The sequence below is a fragment of the Martes martes genome, assembly GCF_963455335.1.
Source record: "Martes martes genome assembly, chromosome: 1".
Classification (NCBI taxonomy): Eukaryota; Metazoa; Chordata; class Mammalia; order Carnivora; family Mustelidae; genus Martes; species Martes martes.
The window spans coordinates 14,100,882-14,124,478 of NC_137888.1; the positions used below are offsets into that span (position 1 = coordinate 14,100,882).

The following is a 23,597-nucleotide window of genomic DNA, read 5'->3' on the forward strand; positions in this document are numbered from 1 at the left end:
GTTTGTTTTTTAATGAAAATGTCTGATAGATTTATCACATTCTTTGAGCATATGGTTGTTTCCTGTCAATTTGGTGTAATATACACCAAATTTCAACTATGCGGTATCAGACACTCAGAAAGTATAGTGCTGTGGCATAAGGCATGGAGTTGCAACTCTATTTGATAAAACTACAATGCAATTTTACTGTGTATGCTTAAATTAACAACTTTTCTTCAATGTAAGAGTAGGTTTAATTGCAATTTTACAAAAGGAAGCACTATATAAGACCTCAGTAAGTCCAAGGAATAATGAAGTAGTTCATTCTCATCAAACAGCTACTTTAAAAAAATTTATCTTATGATCTTCTAAATTTCTAGATTTTTTTTTTTTTCTTATGGGTTTCTAGCCACTGAGATAAAAGTCATAGCCCACTCAATGCTGGGAACACCATGCCTTTCTCAAATTACAGTGTTTCCAAGAAATTCTTGGAAATAATTGTCTTATCACAAGTGAGAGTGACTTTTTGCTCGCTGGAGATAGGATTACTGTTAATCAAAATAATAAGATCAGTAAAATTTGTCTATAGTGACACAACATTTTCGCTGCCCTCCCAGGCACACAGTGATGACCTTCTCTTCCCTGTCCATCTGACCCTCCTCACATCAATGTGGTAGTGTTTATATAGCTGAAATAACAGATCACAAACTCCCAGGTCCTCTCACTGAATCCAGCCTACAGATGTATGGTCTTCCACAAGCATGAACCACCCCCATAGTTTTTTTTTTTTTTTTTTAAATTAAACTCTAAATTAGTAGCCGATATTTAAAAATAAAAAAAAAACTGTACAAAATATGGGTTTCTGACATTTTATAAAATTTTGAAAATCTGGTTCTGCTGGGCTCCCTTGCTTGCAGCTGCCTGGAACTCCATTCATAGAGGATGCATTCCTTGAAATTCCCAAGTTCAGTTAATCCTCTTTATTTTGTAGTTGTGGGACCCAATTTTAATTGTCATTAGTTTTCAAGCCTGTGCTTGATGTTAATGTCACTGTCATAAATTGAGAGGTTTTGGGTTTGAAGACATTTTGTGAAAACAAACTTCCCGTGCACTTGAAGGATATTCTTCCCTGTTTAATAGGGAAATATAATGCATCTATGTTGGTGGAATTGGATTATAAAAACACCAATCATGAGACAAATCACAGGTCAACTGGACCATCTCACTTATGTTTATGATCCTCTGAACAAAAATATTTTACATGACAGCAGAACTTGACATGGTTTTTATATACTGGGCAATGACTTAAATCAGTGGTGTCTTACTTCTGAATATGCATCAGAAGTAACAAATGGGTCATTTGAGAACATACAAACCAACCAGAAAATAAATAAACAATTTTAAAAAACCAAATGATTGAATTCCTCCTCAAGTTGTTGCACATGTGATTCTGATGTACTACATGGTTAGACCAAAGAGTTAACAAATTTAAATTAAACTAAACTAAAGGATTAACAACTAGCCAGGAGTCCTCAGGAGAGGTCATAGCCATGTGACATCACACTACTCCATGCCTGACAACTGTAACCACCTTTGTACAGGGATTGTCTTGCCAAGAATATGAAGTACAGCATTACAAAGAGAGAAAAGGAAATCCATTTTCTGTTTATAACGTCATAATTCCATTGTAATGGGCAGTTCCTGCAAATAATATGCTTCACCCTCTCTCCTTGCTACTGTGCAGATATAATAGCTGTTACAAATGCTGTTGTTTGGAAATGTTGAAGATGGATTTAGCAGCATTAATATCCACCCAGCAAGATGCAGCATCCTAGGGCTTGAACAAAGGCTGCGTGTCACTACCCAGTGACATTGTGCAGATGGCCTCATGATGAGTGGTAAGGACTCCCTATAAATACAAGAAAGAAGAATAGCATTTGTGACAGACTGTAATAGTTAAAATTGGAAGGCAGAATGAAAACAGGCTTTGAGTTAGAAATCAGATGTTAAATGTGTGAGCGGAACTAAAATGGTCTGTGGTACATAGTAGGCATTCTATAGACATATGCCAATTGAATGAAAAAGAACATTGTCTTAATGTTTTCAATGTCTTATTTGAAGTAAGTCACCTAGGAAGATTACATAAATATTAACCAATTTTTTGTGTTCTTTCTTTGATTGGCAGCTTAGTGAAGGTTAACTATGTGTGTCTAATAGACGCGGAAGCTTTTCCACTCAGATGTCATGGGTCAGCTAAGACTCATGGGCTTTAATGTTTCCAGGTGACATAAAGTCTTGACCTAGCGGAAAGCAGTGAGATGAGGAGAAAGAGCACAGGCTAATAGATGTGTGTGTGTGTGTGTGTGCACTCGTGTGTGTGTGACTGTGTGTGTGCACCTTCCTCTCCTGCTACTTTGAGGTCTGGTCTATTCCTGATTCTGGGGTATCAGCATCCTCTGCCTCATTTTTTTCTCTTCCCAGCCCTTTGCTGACTAAAAGCACGAGGAGTGGAATACAGAAGGCAACTCCACATTTACTCTGCACTTTCTTCATCTCCAGTGCAGGGATAAGAGGGGAGGTACTTGAGTGGGCATGGTGCATAGCATGGAGAAGAGAGCGGGAAAGGGAAAGAGGAGGAACTTTTATTTCAGGGTACTTCCGGATTTTTAGAGGCTTCAAAGTAGAGGATACTTGAGGTTTCTTTGTCTCCTGAGCTTGTTCAAACTGGTAATTAGGCAGGATCCCTTGACAGGAAGACTGCCTGATTTTCTCTGGAGGAGACCTTGCTTAGTACTGCTCTGTTGGCTGGTCTCTGTCTTGGTGGGTGGCTGGCGGCACAAACCTAGCAGAGGTCGTGGTTTCCCAATATCTGCTGGAGGCAAAAATACCTGGAGTGCCAACATCTGGGATACCTCTATCCAGGGCTTTGTTTTGGTTTTCTCACTTAGTGGCAGAGTAAACTCTTTAACTCCATTTATTCATTGTCCCATTTCTGTTCTCAAATCATAGAATTTTATGATATTAAAATCTGGTTCTGGTGCCCAGAGACTAATGGGCAAATCGCCCTTGCAAGTTCTGGCCCATTCAGAATAGACTAAGGTCTGATGGGAGGGACTAAAGGCTGTAAAGTATAGTTTAGCCTGTTGCTTCCCTATACACAGGGTTCCTTCTTGCTTGCTTGCTACGTTTCTTGACAATGGCTTTTTAACTTATCCTAATACTAGGATTTGATTTATTTTTATTTTATTTTTTAAAGATTTTATTTATTCACTTGACAGACAAAGATCACAAGTAGGCAGAGAGGCAGGCAGAGAGAGAGGAGGAAGCAGGCTCCCTGCTGAGCAGAGAGCCTGATGCTGGGCTTGATCCCAGGACCCTGGGACCATGACTCGAGCGGAAGGCGGAGGCTTCAACCCACTGAGCCACCCAAGCGCTCCGCGGATTTGATTTATTTTTAGAGATTTGGAATTTAAAACAATGTAATCCTAGGACATTATGGGATGGACTGTGTGTGATCACTCAGGATCTTAAACTCTGGTAAATTTAAGTAATGTCTATTAAAACATACAAGTCAGAATGCCAGCAGCACAGTGCGCGGCTTTGGTGAAGGGGCTTTGCAATCTAGGCGGAAGGTAATGTGGAAACTCATAGCCTCTTTTCTGCTGTCAGAATGCTTTGGAGGTGAATCCTGGCACTGCCTTTCCCAGTACTGTGATCTCCTGCCATTGACTTGAGTTCTTCATGTTCCACTTTTCTTGTTTGTGACATGGGTATATTAGTACCTCTTGCCTTGGCTATTATGAGAATTATATGGGATAAAAATATAAATAAAATGCCCACAGTCTTGCCTAGCAATTAGTAAAGAGTATATGTGAATCTTTGCTCAAATGATCACAGAAAACCCTTCCTAAGTGCTTCTGAGGTGTCAAATTCGAGAATCACTGCTGTAAATATCTTAAATGCTTTTTTATTGCCTGAGTCATTCTTTACCAAAAAGCAAAATGTTTATAACTAGGAAAAACTTGGGATTTCAAAAAGTACACTTGTTTAAAAATAAGAGCATAGCAGCTCTTATTAGCAGCCCTCCACAGAAAACAGAGTTTTGTTTAAAAATAAGAGCATAGCAGCTCTTATTAGCAGCCCTCCACAGAAAACAGAGTTTTAAGCCTTCACTAGACTAATCTGCACCGCAGGGCCTGTGATAGATGGCCTCCTAAATTAATGGCTTAATGTTGTACTCAAATGCTGTGCTTCTTATCCTTCTGGAATGTCCCTTTCTTTCTCATCTCCATCCGTCCCTTTCTTCCTTCCCTTTCCTTCTCTCTTTTCCCCGATCTTTGTATTTCACACACCACTGATCGTGATTTAGCCTTCTAAACTGGCAATACCGTCAAACCAAAGAAGTGCTTCCATTTGTCTCATTCATTAAACTTGGTGCTTATTTTCAAGAGTAGCTAAGCATTTCTATTCAATTTCTCTTAAAATGCTTGCAGTTTCATTAGTTTTGTTGGCATTTTATTTAATTTTAGATCAGATGTCTTTGAATGAACGGTTTCTGACTCCCATTAAAAATTTTGGAATCTCAAGGGGCATGTAGGTGGCTCAATCAATTAAGCCCTGGATTCTTGGTTTCAGCTCAGGTCATGATTTCAGGGTTGTGAGATCGAGCCCTGCATGGGATCTGTGCTCAGCACAGACTCTGCTTGAGATTCTCTCCTGCTCCCTCTCCCTCTGCACCTTGGTCCGCACTCACGCATGCTTGTGCGCTCTATCTTTATAAAATAAAAATAAATGAATTAAATATTAAAAAAATAAAATAAAACTTTGGAATCTCCATGTTATAGTGTCTTTTCAATCAACTATTCCCAAAGACAATTTCAAGATCATTTGCAAATGTGGCCCTGATGAAACTTGGCTCGCAATTCTACATATCTGGCCTGTGTAGCTGTTAGTCTGTTCCTCTTACAGAGTACTTTAGGAATCCTGAGTTTTGTGCATCCTGTCTTAATCTCCCAGAGAAGACCCAGAAGAAGGGACGACATCCTTCCCTCAGTTATTGGCTCACGGAGGACTTGTAATGTTTATTTAAAAAGATGAATACAGGCATTCTTAGTATCGACTTTATTATTTTTACTTGTTAGCAATGAACATACAGGATTGTCGCTTTAAGAAGTGAGATTCTGCTGCCTGACTCCTCAGGACAGGAAAGAGAAGAGCATGATGTCTTGTCAGTATGAGACTCTGGGGAGTGGTATGTGGCCAGGCCCTGAAGTGTTGCATGGTGATTACTGGATTACTGGCTGTGGAAGCAGTCACCTCCATCCTATATACGAGAAAGGAATGATATGTGTCTCTTAAGTAAATGAATAAAATATATTCAGCCATGTCTGTGCAGAGGAAAATCAATTTCATTTTAATTAGATAACTGATTAGTGAAACCTCAGAGGATTCTACCAGGTTGTTTTCCTCACACACCACACCCAGTGGAAAATGTTTATAAAGTTCCTTAGGAGAAAATTCACTGCAATTCCTCATTAAACCCAGAGAAAACTGAAGTTAAGAGACAATACCTAATCAAACTCTAAATTCTTTTTTTTTTCCCTCTAATGACTGCTTGTCACTTGTTGTGAGTTAAATTGTGTCCCTCAAAGTTCATATGTTAAAGTCCCAAACCCTGGTATTTCAGAATGTGACTTTATTAGAAGACAGGGTCTTTAGAGAAGCCAAGTTATATAATGAGGTTATTATGATGAACTGTAATCCAGTATGATTATCGTCATAAAAAGGGGAACTTTGGGCACAGAGACATTCATACATAGAAGGAAGGAGATGTTGGCGGACCCAAGGAGAAGATAGGCATCTACAAGTGAAGGGGAACAGCCCGGAACAGATCCTTCCCTCATTGCCCTTAGAGGAATCAACCCCTCCAATATCTTAATCTAGGACCTCCAGCTTCCAGAACTGAAAGGCAATTCATTTCTGTTATTTGAGCACCGAGTCTGTGGCACTTTGTCAAATACATCCTCCATTGGTCAAAGTGGAGTCCTGTCTCCCCAGGAATTGAATTACCACAGTGACTGACTCCCTTTGTCCATGTTTACCAAGTTTCTGCGGGCCACCAGGGGACCTTCTAGCCATCCTGTGTCCACTTATGAGTGCTCCTCCTCACCAGTCTTTCCAGAGGATGGACCGTGGGCTTGGAAGCTGGGGATCTGGGATTTTCCCACCTTTCATGATGAATTTGGCTTCTTCGACATTCTTGTTGTTTTTCTAGAGGTCAGTCACCTTTTTCCTAAATAATATGTGTTCAGAGGTCTGTAAATCAGTATGTTGCATTTCTAAGATCTCAAACAAGGAACTTTTAAAAACTCTATTCCTAAGGACATACTAGATCTTCTAACTCAGGAACCACCTATCAAATGAGACCTTCAAAAGCCATCTTGTCATTAACCGAAGCATTTTAATTCACCAATAATCTATGTTATAACTAGAAATCTATAAGTTGTTAGTTCTGAAATTCTTTCTCCACTACCTCACCCCTACCCCTTTCCTCTCCCTTTCTAGAACACATTTTATTTCTTAAAAAATTTTATTTAAATGCGATTAATTAAGATAAACATATTATTAGTTTCAGAGGAAGAGGACAGTGATTCATCAGTACTATATAATACCCAGTGCACATTACATCACATGCTCTCCTAATGTCCATCACTACCCTCCAGCAACCTTAGGTTTGGTTCCTATGATTAAAAGTCATATTATTTTATCTACTTTCTGGATCATCTCTTTCTAGGATGACACAAAGGAATAGAAAGATGCTAACTTATTTAACAATAATTTCCTTAACAGAAATCTGGCTCATGTTTCTATTTATTTCAGTGTGTTTTATGTGTCATTAGTCAGTTTTCTTTGGCATGAAAATGTATTGGTTCTGCTTCCCTAAGGTACACCAACCATTTAAATGAAAGGCATAGAGTTTCTGGAGAATATGCAAGCCAGGTGCCCTAGATATTGAAAACACTGCTATACTTAGATTCTTAATTATGTTTCCTTTTTCTCTTTTTACTTTTCTTGGGTTCTAGCCAAACTTGAAGCCCCAAGCAAGATATATATTTTTTAAAAGCCCAATAATGACTAACTTCTCCCTGTTCCTGGTGAGATAAAGCAAAGAGTCCAGCCCAAGATATATCCTGAGAAAAGTTCTCTTCCTTGTGCAACATGTTCTATTTGAGACCTAAGTATTGTCTCAAAGAAACAGAATCCAAATTCAATCTAAGATCGGAATATAGTTCTTTTCATCCAAAAATATATTTCAGGCTCCTAACAAAGTCAGTTTTGGAAAATTTGGGAGTGGATTTGGTACTAATAATCAGACTGTAATGACCTCATAGATTTTATCCATTTGTTCACTTGTTTATGTATCTATACATTATAACTTGTCTAATCAAAATTAGTAAAAAAAATCTATTCTGCTCAAGAAACTCATGCTTATGAGAGCAAATACAATGGACAGACGGAGTTAGTGAATAGTGAATGAATGAATGAAAAGAATGGAATTTAGAGTGAGACAAACATGAACTTGAATCTTAATTCCATTACTTAAGTGAAGGGAACTTATAAAAGTTTTGTTTGCCTCTGCTTCTGCATTTGGAGAATGTACATGATAATGGCACATATTCCGTAGGAGAATTAAATTAATTTGTATATATAAAATTCCCGGTAGAGGGTTTTTTTCATACATGCTGATCATAGGTTCTTTCTTTTCTATGCTCTTTGTTTTGATCTCCCTTCCAGGAAATCTTTTTTTTTTTTTTTTTTTTTTTTTTTTTTTAAGCAGGATGACATTTTGGACCAAACTTTCTCAGCTTCTTTGTATTTGCACCTGTGCCTACTCCCACATAAGCTTGTTTTTGATTATTAACAGTCTTCAATTTGTCTTTTTGTGGATTTGTATGCTTATAATCTATGGCATGTAAAGTAGAAATTAAAATAAAGGAATTTTCAGGGTTGACTCATAGAAAAATGATGAACATTTTTGAACCACTGGGATCTTGTCACAGAAAAGCTAGGAAAGGCTTCATGGAAACCATTATTTGAGAGACATCTAAAGTCCAACCCTTGGGAATTACAGTTAAATTAAAAGAAGAAGGACATGTTTTAGAAAAGATACAAGGATTTTTAAAAGATTATATAACCAAGGTGAACATTTTATTTTTTTATTTTAGGGGAGATAGAAGATTGGAGTATCGTTGAAGTCTAGGGAGATGGCATGAAGTTGTAGTAGATTTTAGGTATTGATTTTCCTTTTGTGGATTAATAAAGCATAGACAACAGGGTAATTAAAACTTATTTTCAACAGAACTGAATAGCTGAAACCAAAAATGGGTCCCAAGAAAGCCTGAATCCTAATCATTCCAATATATCTCACTTTGTTCTCTTAATATTTCTTCATTCCTTACCCTGTTTCTAATCTTTCACTCTCTACCTTTCCCAACCATCTTACCTACCTTCCTTGTTACTGAGGCAGTACAGTTAAGAACTAAGTGTAGACTCAGATAAAGCTATGATGATACATGGTCTCTGCTATATTGTAGCTCATCTATAAGAGGATAGAAATTTTTGGAAAACTGTGAGTTAAATAGAAGAACTTATGTACCATGTATAACGTTTCGTACAATGCCTGGTCCATATAAAATGTTTATTAAATATTACCCACTATTATTTTATTAAGAGAGAAAATTGATATTCTGCATTATTTCAAAATTAATTATTAAGCTCTCTACTTTATTTTACCAGCATATTTAAAAAAAAATCTGGAAATGCTTTTAGGTATGTTTCTAGTTCCAAGGAACTCTTCAGGATTTTCACATGGCTAGAGTGAGTTAAGGATAGCTAACTCAGTGATGCCATAATTGAGATACAAATAATTACAAGTGTAGTGTGTAAAAACTCATATCTTATAGCAAATGGCAAACACAGTTTATGAATTTAAGTGAATAAATATATCCTAACAGATGTGGTTTCCTGTAACAAATTCATAGTCTCATGTTTCAAGTCAAGAGTTCTTACAACTATTATAATAAACATTTCAATATTACAGGAAATCAATTTATACTTTTGGTAAATAAATACATAGAAAACATCTGTCATTATAAGATATAGAATATATAGAGATTTAATTTGCATTGAATAGTACTGGCTTATGAATATTTTAAAGCATTCTTTCTTTTCTAAATAGACAAGACTAATGTCTTTCCCAGAGGGTGCTTTACCTTTTAAAACACTTGTGTTGAGAGCAATTTTGATTTCCTTTAAGTGCTGTTGAGATTTTAAAGTTTGTGATTTTAAATATAATTTAATCCAGAATGACTCAAAGATATTGAGATATTCACAAGTTCCATATTATTAATATTATTGAAATAAATGAAGAAGTAATAAATCAGCAGAAGTAAATAGCAGAATGACAGTTATATTTTTCTGATGAAAGAATTATTTGCCTACTACTTTCATGTCTGATAATGCCTTATTTGCTGATACTGTTTAATGCGTTAATAACTATCTGTTATGGTTGTAACTATAATGTTTCTACTCAGCTAAGTTGTGGTATCTAGTTATTTGTCAAACACCAGTTAAGATGTTGGTCCGATTATCATATAAATCAGTAGATTTTGAGTAAATCAGATTACCTCCATAGTATGGGTGAGCATCATTCAATCAGTTGAAGACCTTCAGAGCAAAGACAAGGCTTCTTGAAGAAGGAATTTTCAAGGCTGCAGCATAGAAACCCTGCCCGAGTTTTCATCCTGCCATGTTATGGAATTCAGACATAGGATTGCCACAAGAGGATGAATTCCCAGCCTGCTCTCTTGTCTTGTAGATCTCAAACTTGCCAGCCCCACAGCTACACAAGACAATTTTAAAAAATAAATCTCTCTGCCTATGCACACACACACACTCACATATATATGCATATATATATACATACTTTATATTCATATACTATTCATACACACACACGCACATATGAACAGTTCTGTTTCTCTGGAGAACTCTAACACACTCTCTAAGAAATAGATGACTTTCTTCACGTTTGCTATCAGTATCCTTTCTAACCAAATTGATCATGGACTTTGTGAATCTTGCTTATACTTTGCTAGAGAGGGAATTTACCTTTTCCTTCAAAACCAGCCAAAGAACAAAAGGTAAGTAACAAAATGGGGTCATGTGGAAGCTCATTATGGAGACTGAATTATCAGAAAGTGAATTTTACCTTAAAGTCATTGAATTTTGCAATCATCAGGACCTTTAACAACCATCTGGTCCTGCCTCTGATCTACGTAACAACATAAAGTAAACTGCTGTCATTCAGTGTTGTTTCCACCATCATACATTAAAATTTACACCTTTATCAGTGTAAAAAAAAATCAGACATTGTAATCTGTAGCTTCAAACGTTAGCATTTCCTTGGTAAGTTTAGTGATATATGATTCTGTAAACTATCTGCAGTTGGTTCAATTCCTAGTTAGGCTGTGTTTCCATTTTGTCTATGGTGTTGAATTCAAACAAATAAAATGATAAGGAACATAGAAGTTGAATGTAATACTGGACTCTTTTTTCAGTCCCTTAACTTTTCCCCCCTAGATTATGCATATCTTTGAAAACTTTCTAGATGGGGATTTGAGAACTAAGGCTTGGAAACAGATGAGTTGAGTATTTTCTATTCTTTTAGAAAAATTGGGCTTATCAACTGACAAGCAGAATGAAGATGGAACCTCCACCAGGTAAATGGTTTCCCTGGTCAGCATCCAGGGAAAGATCTGTACTTCAAATGAAGGGTAAAACCTATCACCACATTCTGTCACCTTAGTAACACACAGCTAATGGAGGCCCTGAAAGCAAAGTAGGGTAGAAAAGTGGCCATGCACGTCCACACAAAATTATGGAAAGGAGAGAATGAGGGCATTTTTTTCAACTGGAGCATTCTGTTTTGAGGCAGTCAAGCTTAATAAGATTCAAAAGATGTTTGGTTTCCTTAAAATACTTTTAATAAAAAGAAGCAATAAAATTTCATTTGAATGAACATCTGAGGGAGGACAGTATATTTATATCATGGCAGAAATGATTAGCATGAAAACAAAAAAAAATGGATAGTGCATGTGAGAGTGTTGGTTTTATGCCTTCTGGATTCAGTTTTTGTTCCAACTGGTATCGTTGAACTCGCCTTATGTTCTGGCCACAGTGGCCCTAGCAATGGCTCATACTGTCCATGTGGTCTTGAGATAGGTCACCGCTATCTGTCTTTTTTATAGCCCAAGCAGATTTATATGATCACTGTTGCTGGATTCTGAGGTCAGTTGCTGGGATACCATAGGCGAAATGGGAAAATTCCTTGGCAGATATACACTAACAGCTCTATCAAAAATAACGAGACATCCTGGATTTCCCTATATGTATAAAAGAAATTAAAATGACAGTTAAAAACTTCCCAAAAAAGCAAATTCCAACCTGAGGCAGCTTCATTGGAAAAGTATTCAAAATATTTGAAAAGGGGCACCTGGGTGGCTCAGTCCTCAAGTGGCTGCCTTCGTCTCAGATCATGATCCCAGTCTCCTGGGATGGAGTCCTGGGATCAAGCCCTGCATCCTGTTCCCTACTCCTCGGGAAGCCTGCTTCTCCCTCTTCCGCACCCCTGCTTGTGTTTCCTCTCTTGATGTGTCTCTTTCTGTCAAATAAACAAAATCTTTAAAAAAATTATTTTTGAAAAAAAGTCTATATAAAATATTTTGGAAAAAGAGAAGCATAAACACTTCGCAACTAATTTTATAAGCTCAACATTACCTTCATAGAAAACTAGGCATGGACACTGTTACAAGAAAATCACATACCAATACCCCTCATAAAATAGGCTTTTAAAAAAAACAAACCTTGGAAAATATGTCACTAAATCTAATCCAGTAATATATTAAAAGTATAATACATCATAATCAAGGATGTTTTCCCCAGGAATACAAAGTTGATTTAATATTCAAAATCACCTAGTGCAATTTATCACATCGAAGGATTAAAAACTCAACTATACAATAATTTCAACAAATGCATGAAAAAGCATTTAGAAAATGCACTAATGGTAAGAGCTCTCAGCAAACAAGATTTAGAAGAGAACTTACTTGGCCTAAAAAGTGACATTTACAAAACCATACTAGTAGCATCATAGTGAATAAAGAAAGATGGAATGCTCAGGAACAAAGCAAGGATGTCTGCTTTGACCATTCCATTCATCATTGCATTGGAGATTCTACCCAGTAGAATGAGACCAAAAGAAAGGAGTCATATATATCTAAAGGAAGAAAGAATAGTCTTGATTTGCAGATGACATTATAGCCAATACGAAAGACCAAAAATAATTAACAAAAATCTGCTAGAACTAATAAACGAACTTTGGACACTTGCAGGATACAAAGTTGTATTAAAAAATAAAAAAGCAATTCTATGTAAAAGTGATGAACTAATAGGAATTGAAATTTTAAAATACCATTTAAAATAGCACCAAACTCCACAAACTACTTAGCTGTAAACCTAATAACACATATGTAGGATTTGTATAATGAAAACCACAACACATTGATGAGAGATATCAAAGAATGTGTAAATAAATGAAGAGATAGGTCATGCTTATGAAACAAAGACTATTAAGAATTCAATTCTCCCCCAATTGGATGTAGATTTAACATAACCCCGATGAAAAAAACGTATCAGGTTGTTTGTAGAGGTTGGCAAATTTATTCCAAACTTTATATGGAAACTAAAAGGAACTCACATAGGCAAATAATTTTGAAAATAGAGAACAAAGTTTGGGGTTTACAATCTGATGTCAAGGCTTATAAAGCTATGGTAATCAAGGCATGGTGGTATTGGGTAGACATGTACCTTAATGGAACAGAAGACTGATTCCAGAAATAGGTCTGTGCATATATGACTTAGACAAAGATGTCATGGTGATTCAGTAGGAAAAGGGCAGTCTTTTCAACAAATGGTACTAGGATAATTGGATATCTATATGACACAAAAGGAAAAAAAAAATCTTTGACTCAAACTTTGTACCATATACCAGAAAAAATTTTTTTTTGATAAATTGAACTTAAGCCTAAAAACATCTGTTCTTCAAAACACTCTGATAAAATGAAATGACAAGCTACAAGCCACAACCTTGGAGAATATATTTGAAAAACACATATGTGATAGAAACCTTGGATCTAGGATATTCAAAGGACTCTTACAACTCAAGTATGTAGAGAAACAACCCCAAAATGACAAAAACATTTTAAAATATGCACCATTTAAGGAGAGCTATAGAAGGCAAATAGCACATCAAAAGCTGTACACTCTTATTATCATGAGGGATATGAAAGCTAAAATCACATGTGACATCACTACATGCCTCCTAGAGTAGGTAAAATAATAATGGATAATGGTAATGATAATAATAATAATATGCATGGTGTTATTGAGGATTTGGAACACCTGGAACTTTCATACCTTGCTGTTAGGAATGCAAAATGGAAAATGGCCATGCAGTGTTTTTGTAATGCTAAACATGCAGTTACTATATAAACTAACAATCCCCACTGCCAAGCATTTATCTAGAAAAAACAAAACATACGTCTATGAAGAAACTTGCATGTAAATGTTCAGGGCAGTTTGGTCCCTAATAGCCCCAAATTGGAAATCATCAAAATGTCAATGGATGGTGTGAGTGGATAACATACATACAGAGAAATACCACTTAGCAATAAAAAGAAAGGGGCTATTGATCTGTGTAAGAATATGGATGAATCTCAAAAGCATTGTGCTCTGTGAGGGAAACTAGCCCCCAAAAGCTGTGTAACAGACAGTTCCATTTACAGTGCATTTCTGAAGACTGTAAGGACGGAAATTCAGATATATGGTGGGCAGAGATTGACACAAATGGGCACAAGGAAACTTTGGGTGATAATGGAAATGTCCTGTATTTCCATTGCATTGGTGGTTACATGACTGTATATGTTTGTCAAAACCCATTGAACTGTATGCCTGAGAGAGGTAAATTTCATTATGTGTAAATTCTACCTCAGCAGAGCTGACCTTAAAAAAGGCAGTCAAACAACCCAGTGGAGAAGTATTTTTTGCGACATATAAAAGACGAAGGCAGGGCGCCTGGGTGGTTCAGTCGATTAAGCACCTGACTCTTGATTTTGGCTCAGGTCATGATCTCAGGGTTGTGGGTTCAAGTCCTGAGTCAGGATTCGTGCTCAGCATGGACTCTGCCTGAGGATTCTTTCCCCCTCTCCCTATGCCCCACTCCTCCCTGCTCTCTCTCTCCAAAATAGACAAATAAGTCATTTGTTTGTTTGTTTTTTAATGACGAAGGCATAAAATAAAGAACACACAAAGAATTCCTGAAAAATTAATTTGAAAGGAGAAATAACTCTATAGAATAATTGATAAAATGTAATAATAAAAGAACAAACTTGTAGGAGTGTGAGTTGTATAACTACCAAATGATGGAGTCAGGATTCAACCCAGCCTTTCGGAGTCCAAAGGCCATGCTTCCCAATTACTACACCAAAATTGAAAATGAAATTGAAAATATCTAGCAAGCCTACCTCTAAGTGTATACCTGACAGGAACCCCAGATGTGTGTGTAAGTACAAGTATGTTCCTTGTCCCATGGTTTGTGATAGTGAGAAGTCAAAAATAATAAAGAAATAGGTCAATAAAATGTGATATTGTTATAGAAGAATTCTATACAATAGTAACAAGAAAGAAACTAGATCTTTATAATAAAGTACTCGTTGCACAAACTCTGACAATGGGTCCACTATCTGGGTTCAAAGCCTATTTTTGCTACTTATTACATGAGTGGCCATGAGCAAGAAACTCAACCTGTTTGTCTCAGCTTCATCATCTCTATAATAAAAACAATAGCAATATGTACTGAATGGGATTATTATGAAGATTGAGCTAATATTACAAATGAGCTAATATTTGTAATAAAGTGCTTAGAACAGCGCCTGGCTTAAAAGTGCCCCTGAAGTGAAAATAGAACAATACCCAAATATACAAATATCAACATGAATTTATTTTAAAAGTAATTTTTAAAAAATTTTAAAAATAAGTAACTTTTCATAAAAAGACATTTACAAATATATGTGCAATAAGAATGCATTCTTGGGGCACCTGGGTGGCTCAGTGGGTTAAAGCCTCTGCCTTTGGCTCAGGTCATGATCCCAGCATCCTGGGATCGAGCCTGGCATCGGTCTCTCTGCTCAGCGGGGACCCTGCTTCTCCCCTCTCTCTCTGCCTGCCTCTCTGCCTACTTGTGATCTCTGTCTGTCAAATAAATAAATAATAAAATCTTTTAAAAAAGAAAAAAAAAGACTGCATTCTTACATTTCAAACAATAATAGTGAAACAGGGGTGCCTGGATGGCTGAGTCAGGTAAACATCAGACTCTCGATTTTAGGTCATGATCTCAGGGTCCTGGGATGGAGCCCTGCGAAGAGCTCTACACTCAGCAGGGAGTCTGCTTGAGGATTCTCTCTCTCTCTCCTTCTGCTCCTCTCCCCACCACATTCTCTCTCTCAAATAAATAAATAAAATCTTAAAATAATATTAATAACAAAACAACAAAGTGCATAGACTTACAAATATGCATGCGGAAAATTTCCTAGCAGACTCCTTCAAACTGAATGCGTTAGTGGAAAGATAGGAAAGAGCAGCAGACTGAGGTTGGCCCACCGAGGGCCAATCTCTAACGTTTTATCTCTTTAACTGAATGAGAGAGATGAAACAAGTATGATAAAATGGTAACAGTTAGGAGTGTAGTCATTTCAGAAAACTGCCCTAGAGTTCGCCATATCACTCTGCATATTCTTCTTCTTCTTTTTTTTTCCCCTCCCCATTTTCAAAATAAATTAGGCAAAGGCAAATGTCAGAAGATCAGGGAGGTCTGGAAGCAGAGTCTAGAAATCAGCTACAGTGGCTTTTTCATTTAAAATCAAAGTTATGGATGATGTGGTTCTGCAGACTTAAAACGGTCAGTTCGCATCAGGAAGAGGCTGTGGTTATATTAGCTGAGCTCCAGCGCCCAGAGAGTCAAACAAGGCAGCAGGGTGACTTGTCTGGTGCCTGGGTCAGAAGCCAGAGCCGAGAGGCGGACTGTTTTTCCTCATTCTTTCCCCAGAAATGGGTCTTTCAGCCTGTACGTAGTGTTAATCTTTAACAGATAAATCAATCCCTAAGTGGGAGAATTTGGAAAGTAAAATCCTACTGAGGAACAGCTGTTAGGAAGCAGAATTTTTGCAGATAGCGCAATAGGTCTAGAGAAGGCAGTTTTGAGACTAGAAAAGTGAACAGGTAGGATAAAGGTATTGGCCGGCATATATGAATTTTTACTGTTTCTGGTCATATTCACTTGATTTAAAGGGTATTCAAAATTTTCTGAAAACATTGCAAAAGGGGATTGTCAACTTGAAGACTGAACTACGTTAATGGGATGACCTAGAAAAATAACGAATACTCAAGTAATTCAGATCATAAAGTTACTTGTGGCTACTGAGCTCTCTAATGCTGGTTTATTCTGTGTAGTATTGGCATATCTCCATTTCCAAAAAAAGTGTTGCAGTATAGCATTTTTCTACAGACATATCCAGATAGTGATTTTTTTTTTCTTAAAAACTTTGCCTATGTTTGTAGAGTACACAGAGTGTTTTATTAGTTCCAGGATCCACTTATGGACTATTAAAACCACTGTAGTTTTGTTTTGCTTTTTCTTCCTTTCAGTGGGACACATTTATTAGCATTTATGAGGTATTCACTAGTATCTGTACAAAGTGCACGGATGAGTAATGAAAAGTGTTCACCTAATTAGGAATGGGTGTGGGGCGATGTTAATTGGAATTGACTTATTCCCGACTTATTTTCGTGTTAATTCCCAGGTAGGGGGAGCCTGCCTGGAGAAACAAGAACTTCCGGGTATTAGAAAGTCTTTTTATTTACCTATTTATTTTTAGCAGAATCAACTATGAATAGGAAGAGAGAAACATTGTGCATTCTAAAGGAGTTAAAGGCTGACATTTTAAGGAATCCCATATGTTAGGGATGGCACATACTTCTTTAGTAAATTTTATAGGTGTCCATTCATAAAGCATAACTTAAGTTTACTTCAGTGAATCAGAGTGATGGTTTAAGTATTGCACAAGGGCACTTCATGTGATGCATGCCACACTTTGGATTCTGCATGGGAGAGATAATCATAAAACAAAGTAACTAAGTGTTCTGAAGCAGCGTGCTTTGGAATTCAGCAAGTTAATTTTCAGGTCGTTAAGGGGCTTTCTTTTCAATGACAATTGTAAATGCCATTCCCCTTAGTTAAACCAAATAAAATGCCAGATTCGAAAGAGGATGAATGGGCACAAACTGGATAAGGAGAAACCTTTTTTCTTCTCCCTTTTTTGTTGTTGTTTTTCATTAATCTAGGTAGGGGTTATTCAGATTCTTTTCTCTTTCTCGGGCTAGAAGGTAAAATATACTTTAAATGCATGAAGATCAGTGATGCATGGAATTCTACTGTTGAACACTATTCAATGCAAATATTCTTAGGAGAGGTAAATAAGGCTTTATTAGCCTTTTATATCTTAGTATAAATAAGCTTAATAGATTCTTTTCTGAGACAAGTTAAAGTTAAATTTGCTTTTTATATTTGCAGACTATTTGGGTCTTGACTCTGCATAAGGAGACTGTGGTTTCCGCTTCTATCTTTCCTAGCAGTTAGGAGGCATTCACTGAACCTCTCCAAAGCATAATTTTTCAATGTGTGGGTTGGCCACAGTTATTAAAGACCCATGTAGCTCTAATACTTCAAGTTAGCTGCTTCAGAAAATGTTTGGTGTTAATTCCCAAAATATAATTTGAGATATAAATTAGTAAGCAGAACTAGGAAAATGTCCCTTCACCAAGAAATAAGGCAAAACAAACCAAACCAAAACAAAACAAAACTGTGAGTTGGGTTAGGATAAAGCAGAGAAGAATGCCTACGGCAAGATAGGCTTCTCAGAAAATACACGCAGAAACTCAGTTCCAGCAAACAGTTCTGCTTAAAGTCTCACCCAAAGGGTTGTGTTTATTGTTTTTATTATTTATTTATTTTTTGGTCTCTTGATAGTTGAAATTTATTTATGTTGTATAAAGCTATCACTTTAAACAGAATCCAAGTTGGGAGATTTATGAAGTTATTTGAGTAATTTTCTTCCTTTTTATTTATTTTTGATTTTTTAATTTTTATTTTTTTTCTCACCATAGCACATACTCTCCCCAATGTCCATCACCCAGCCACCCTATCCCTCCCATTCCCCTCCCCTCTAGCAACCCTCAGTTTGTTTCCTGAGATTGAGTCTGTTATGATTTGTCTCTAGAAGAGCATCATTTAAGGAAGCAGTTTAGCCTTCCATTCCCTTTAAGGAAGTCCACTGGCATGGTCAGCAAGAATGATATCCATATCCCTTAATTCCAGTGGTGAGCTCAAGACATAAGAAAGTCAATAATACATATCAGTAATTACATGGATTAACTCAAATAGAAAAAGAGTAAAAGGTTTGATTGATAGATTGTTGAGTCTGCTGAGTATAGTTAGTATTTGGAGAAATCCATTGTTATATGCTTATGAAGAAAAGGAAAAAGTATTTTAAATAGTAACCACTGATGCTCCTGATAGCCTTGCAGAAGTGAAGGAAAAGTTTACTCAAGTCCATCTGATGTGACAAGGACTCAAGGCCCACATGGATAAAAAGGGGAAGGGTATTTGGAAGTGTGATGATGTATAACTTCAAAGGTCAATTCATAGAGAATTCCTGGGGAAAGAAACTGAGTAGCTTCTTCCAAGGTGTATCAGAATGATTGAAGCACAATTAACTATGTGAAGACGTGATAAATTAGAGTTAGGCAATAACCTAGCGAGGCATTCCTGCATAAAGTGACAAGCGAGGAGGAGGGAGCATCTGGACGGTGACACACCCATTTCTAAGAGTATATATAACCTGGAGTCCAGTCTATGGCATTGAAACTCAGAGCATCTCTTCAAGGTCACTCAGCTGAACTTACATCTCCTGCCAACATGTCCTACAGCTGCTGCTCTGGAAACGTCTCCTCCAGCTCCTTTGGGGGGTACATGCGCTATGTAAACTCCTCCTGTGGCTCTTCCTGCCCCAGCAACCTGGTCTACCGCACTGACTCCTGCTCTCCCAGCACCTGTCAGCTGAGCTCCTCCCCTGCTAGTGGCTGTCAGGAGAACTGCTGTGAGCCCACCAGCTGCCAGACATCCTGCATGGTGTCCAGACCTTGCCAGACATCCTGCAACAGTCCGAGGACCTCCACACTCTGCAATCCCTGCCAGACGACTTGCTCTGGGTCTGTGGGCATGGGGTCCAGCAGCTGCCATTCCCTGAGCTATGGATCCAGAAGCTGCTACTCACTCGGTTGTGGATCCCAGGGCTCCAGATCCATGAGTTATGGAGTCTGTGGCTTCCCTTCACTGGGCTATGGATCCAGATTCTGGGATCCAACCAACTTGGCTTCTAGGAGCTGCCAGTCTTCTTGTTACAAGCCAACCTATAGATCAGCCTTCTGTAGACCAACTTGTTGAGTTTCCAGACGCTTTGAGTAAAATGTTTCAGTCTCTACATAGAGCTGCTACTGTAGTGTTCTCAGTAATGTCAGCTAATGCCTCTTACCGCCAGCTCTTCACCCTTTGTCTGGCATCAAGTATCAGCTGATAGACTAGTTCCTTCAGTGGACTTAACAAATGATGAAAATATTAAGTGTGTGCCTGTAATTTTGAACAATTGACTAAGAATTACATAAATTCTTACAAAATGTATGGAAGTTCAGTTTTGCTTGACCTAATAAACACATTTACTCTTGCATCTGGAATATTCTCATTGTTCTTTATTGATTTTCAAAGTCTGATTTGCGATCTATCTTTGGGGCTCCAGACCCTCAGAATACTTTCCTTAGGAAATAGGTTTGGATTTCCTTAGGAAATGGTGTGAGGCCCGGTATATGGTGAAGTTCTCCGGGCAGTATACTGACTAAGAGCTAATAAGTGTGCATGTCTTCCGAAGCTGGTAGGATTTTTATTATTGGGAGTAGGCCCATATAAAGTCAACATTCTCATCATGTTTTCAGTATGCTTATCTAGTTTTGAATATCTTATGTTTATTTGGTTTTGAGTTTACATTTTCAAAACAGTATTGAATTAGAATTTATCTTGTGATGTTAACCGGGTTAAAAAGCATTTAAAAATATATAAATTATTGAATGAATCTGATATAGTGACATGAAAAAGTGAAAATATGGAGTGTTAGGGGTTATAGGACATGATGATTGTCTTTAAATATATAGAAATATGGGTTATTCAGTGTGTGTGTATTTGTGTGCGTGTGGAAGAGAGAGACAGATAAACGGAGTCTTAAAAGTTTAAAACTGAGGAATGGAAAGAGTTATAGGGAGAAATATTTTGGCTTATTATAAAGAAATATAAATTTGTGAATTGTAAATTTACAAAATTATTATGACACAGGTACTTTGAAGCTATTCAGTTTCTCAACAAGTAGAAGATGAATAAATCCCATGTTTCTTTGTCTTAGTGACTTCTGCTTTTGAATTGGAGGTAAGATTAGATAACTTTCCATGTTCTGAATCTTATAGCCCATGCAGGTATCCTTGGGACCCACTACTCAGTAGTGGTAGTGAAAAGCAGACATATCCTTATAGAATACTACACAGATCTGAGGCAGAATACCCTCTGTGTTTATTTTTAATATGATTAAGTTTTTGTTTCAGAGGCTAAGTGTAGCATTACAATTCAGTTAAAACTTTTTCATAACATATATAGTGACAACTCATCATGAGTGGGAGAAATCATCAACAAATATTTACCACATACTCTAATTATGTGCCATGAGTGTTTATTGATTTGTCTTCCCTAATACATTTTCCTCAAGCTTTTTCTAATTGAAGCTGAGAGAAGAGGGTTCCTTTTCTCTCTCTCTCTTTTTTTAAAGGTTTATTTATTTATTTGACACAGAGATAGAGAGTACAAGTAGACAGAGGGAGAGGAAGAAGCAGGCTCTCCACTGAGCAGAGAGCCCAATGTGGGGCTCGATCCCAGGACCCTGGGATCATGACCTGAGCTGAAGGCAGCCACTTAACCGACTAAGCCAACCAGGTGCCTTGTCCCTTTTCTCTTATATCCAAGACAATCATGGACTAAACATGGATACATGGGTACCAGGTCTTCTGTGCACAGAAATGTACCCAAGAGACAGAAAAGAGAGGAATAAAGAGGAGGGACATAGAAGTTGCTGGTGACACAGGGGCCTCTGGTTTCCATCATCCCTTAAGCCAGCTTTACTAGCCCCCATGGTTTTTCACCCTTTTTTCCACATCCACTTTCTGGTGCCCTATTGAGTCTGGGCACCAGGTAACATTGGTTTTTTGGATGAATGGTGACAAGGTGTAATGGTAGGCAGGGCTCTGTCGTTGGCTAGGAAGAAGCTAAGAGAGAAGAGAGACACTTACCTCTTAAGCTAAGTCTGCTCATTCGTAAGTACCCCACTTCTAATGCCCTTACTACATTAGATGACATCTGCTCCTTGCTCTGAATTCAGCTCACTAAATATATTTGGAATTTGAACTCTTCATTATAGCTCTTTTGTGAAGAATGCTGGGAACTCAGAAAAGACAAAGACTTTGGCCTATTAAGAGCTAATTCACATGTAGTGGAAGAGACAAACTTCCTCCCATTATGTTGGTGTGAGGGGTGGGTTTAAGGGGGTGGCAAGGGAGACTCAGGAGAGGTAACTGCATAAGAAATGGCATAATCACCCGGAAGAATATTGTGTGGGGTTCAAGGTGGAAAGTGGCAGGCTCTTTTTATTAAACTCTGAAATCTGGGCACAAGAAGGTAAGAGCTTACATAATAATAAAAAGTGAGCTGGTGCAACACTACAGATCCAGAAATAGAGACAGTAGCCACACCAGTGCTTGAGAAAGAAAGCCTGAGCCTGTGTCTGGAGTGACGAGACATCACAGATAAAAAACAGCCTTCATATTTGATACACGGGAATGGTTCTTTGGGCTCCTGTTATTCTTGGGAAGCAAAATTAATGTGCTTATTTCTGTGACTGGGGACTCATTCCGTTGCAATTAACAATCTAATAAAATGCTAACACACAGGGTAGAGTCCCGGGATGCAGACTATAACTACAGAGGCACTGCACTCGGAATTAAGGAAACATGAATTGTTTCTCAAGTTCAAAATACTTTATGCAGCTATTCAACAGGAAATCATACTTCTCACTGCGCCTTACCTACCGCTGCTTTGGGAGTTTCCCTCACTGACCGCTTAGGGGTTGTCTGATTTCCAAGTGTTCTGCTGTGTCTGTTCTCATCCCACTGATTTGCTTTACTGCGGCATCACATTCTTAAGGGGACACTCACCATCAGAGTTGTGCAAGGGACTACCTTCTTGAAGGATACACCCCAGGTTTCCACTCATACACCCAAGCCCCAGTCCTAGAGTGTGTTTACATCGACTCTCTAATTACCATGTACGTTGACTATCACATGCATGCCAGCCAAGAACTGTTGCTTTCTGCAGGCCCCACCACATTGCTGACATCGAGTCTTGGGTCTAGGGACATAATAATTGCTACTTCTTGGTTGTAGGCCCTGTTTCTGCCACCCGACCTATCTGCTTCTGTAAATTGTTCGGATATTTTGCCAACCAGTCTCTCTATATAAATTACTCATATAAATTACTCAAACTGCTGCATGATCATATTTTCCACGCACAGACTACACAAGTTTCTGGTGATGTTGAGCCCTCTCTACACAATTATGATTGTCAAATAATGAATATTCCCTTATTGGACTGTGACCTTTTCCCAGGTAAACTGTACCTGTTCTAAGATACCGCTAGAAATTGGACAAGCAACCATCTACCTAAAGAAAAATAGCTTTTGCCCATCACTCCTTCCATTTGATTCACCCATTTAGAATTATTAAATCTTAGTAATGTTACATTTCAAGGCTTATCCTTTGCAATGAAGTAGATCCTTTAAGCAAGTATAAAATAATGAAGAAAAATGAGATTGTAGAGATTTAACTTACTGGAACCAAAATTGTGCACTCTATTATTTTTCATTAGTGTGTGTGGTCTGGTATATCTTTTGGATATTCTAGTTTTTATTTTTTTTAATATTTTATTTATTTATTTGACAGACAGAGATCACAGGTAGGCAGAGAGGCAGGCAGAGAGAGAGGAGGAAGCAGGTTCCTTGCTGAGCAGAGAGCCCAATGCGGGGCTCGATCCCAGGACCCTGAGATCATGACCTGAGCAGAAGGCAGAGGCTTTAACCCACTGAGCCACCCAGGTACCCCTAGATATTCTAGTTTTTAAAGAAATATTGATCTTTTTGTTAAATAGACACTAAATTTCCAACTTAGAAAAATGTTGCCATATGTAGGATTATTATCAGTAGACTAGGCTTTTGAAATCTTGTAATTTCCTTTTCCTTTTA

The 23,597-nt window shown here is 37.6% G+C and overlaps 1 protein-coding gene across 1 annotated transcript in view; it reads left to right on the top strand.

Annotated features, from left to right (window-relative positions):
• LOC308346113 (uncharacterized protein) overlaps positions 1–19,657 on the top strand; it is a gene marked incomplete at both ends in the record, with an annotated part of 67,921 nt that extends 48,264 nt beyond the window's left edge. The window contains 2 exons of the mRNA XM_080808723.1: positions 10,709–10,760; positions 19,084–19,657. Of these exons, the coding sequence (XP_080664849.1) occupies positions 10,709–10,760; positions 19,084–19,657 (626 nt within the window). The remainder of the gene's footprint in view (positions 1–10,708; positions 10,761–19,083) is intronic.
• Between the last annotated feature and the right edge of the window lie 3,940 nt (positions 19,658–23,597).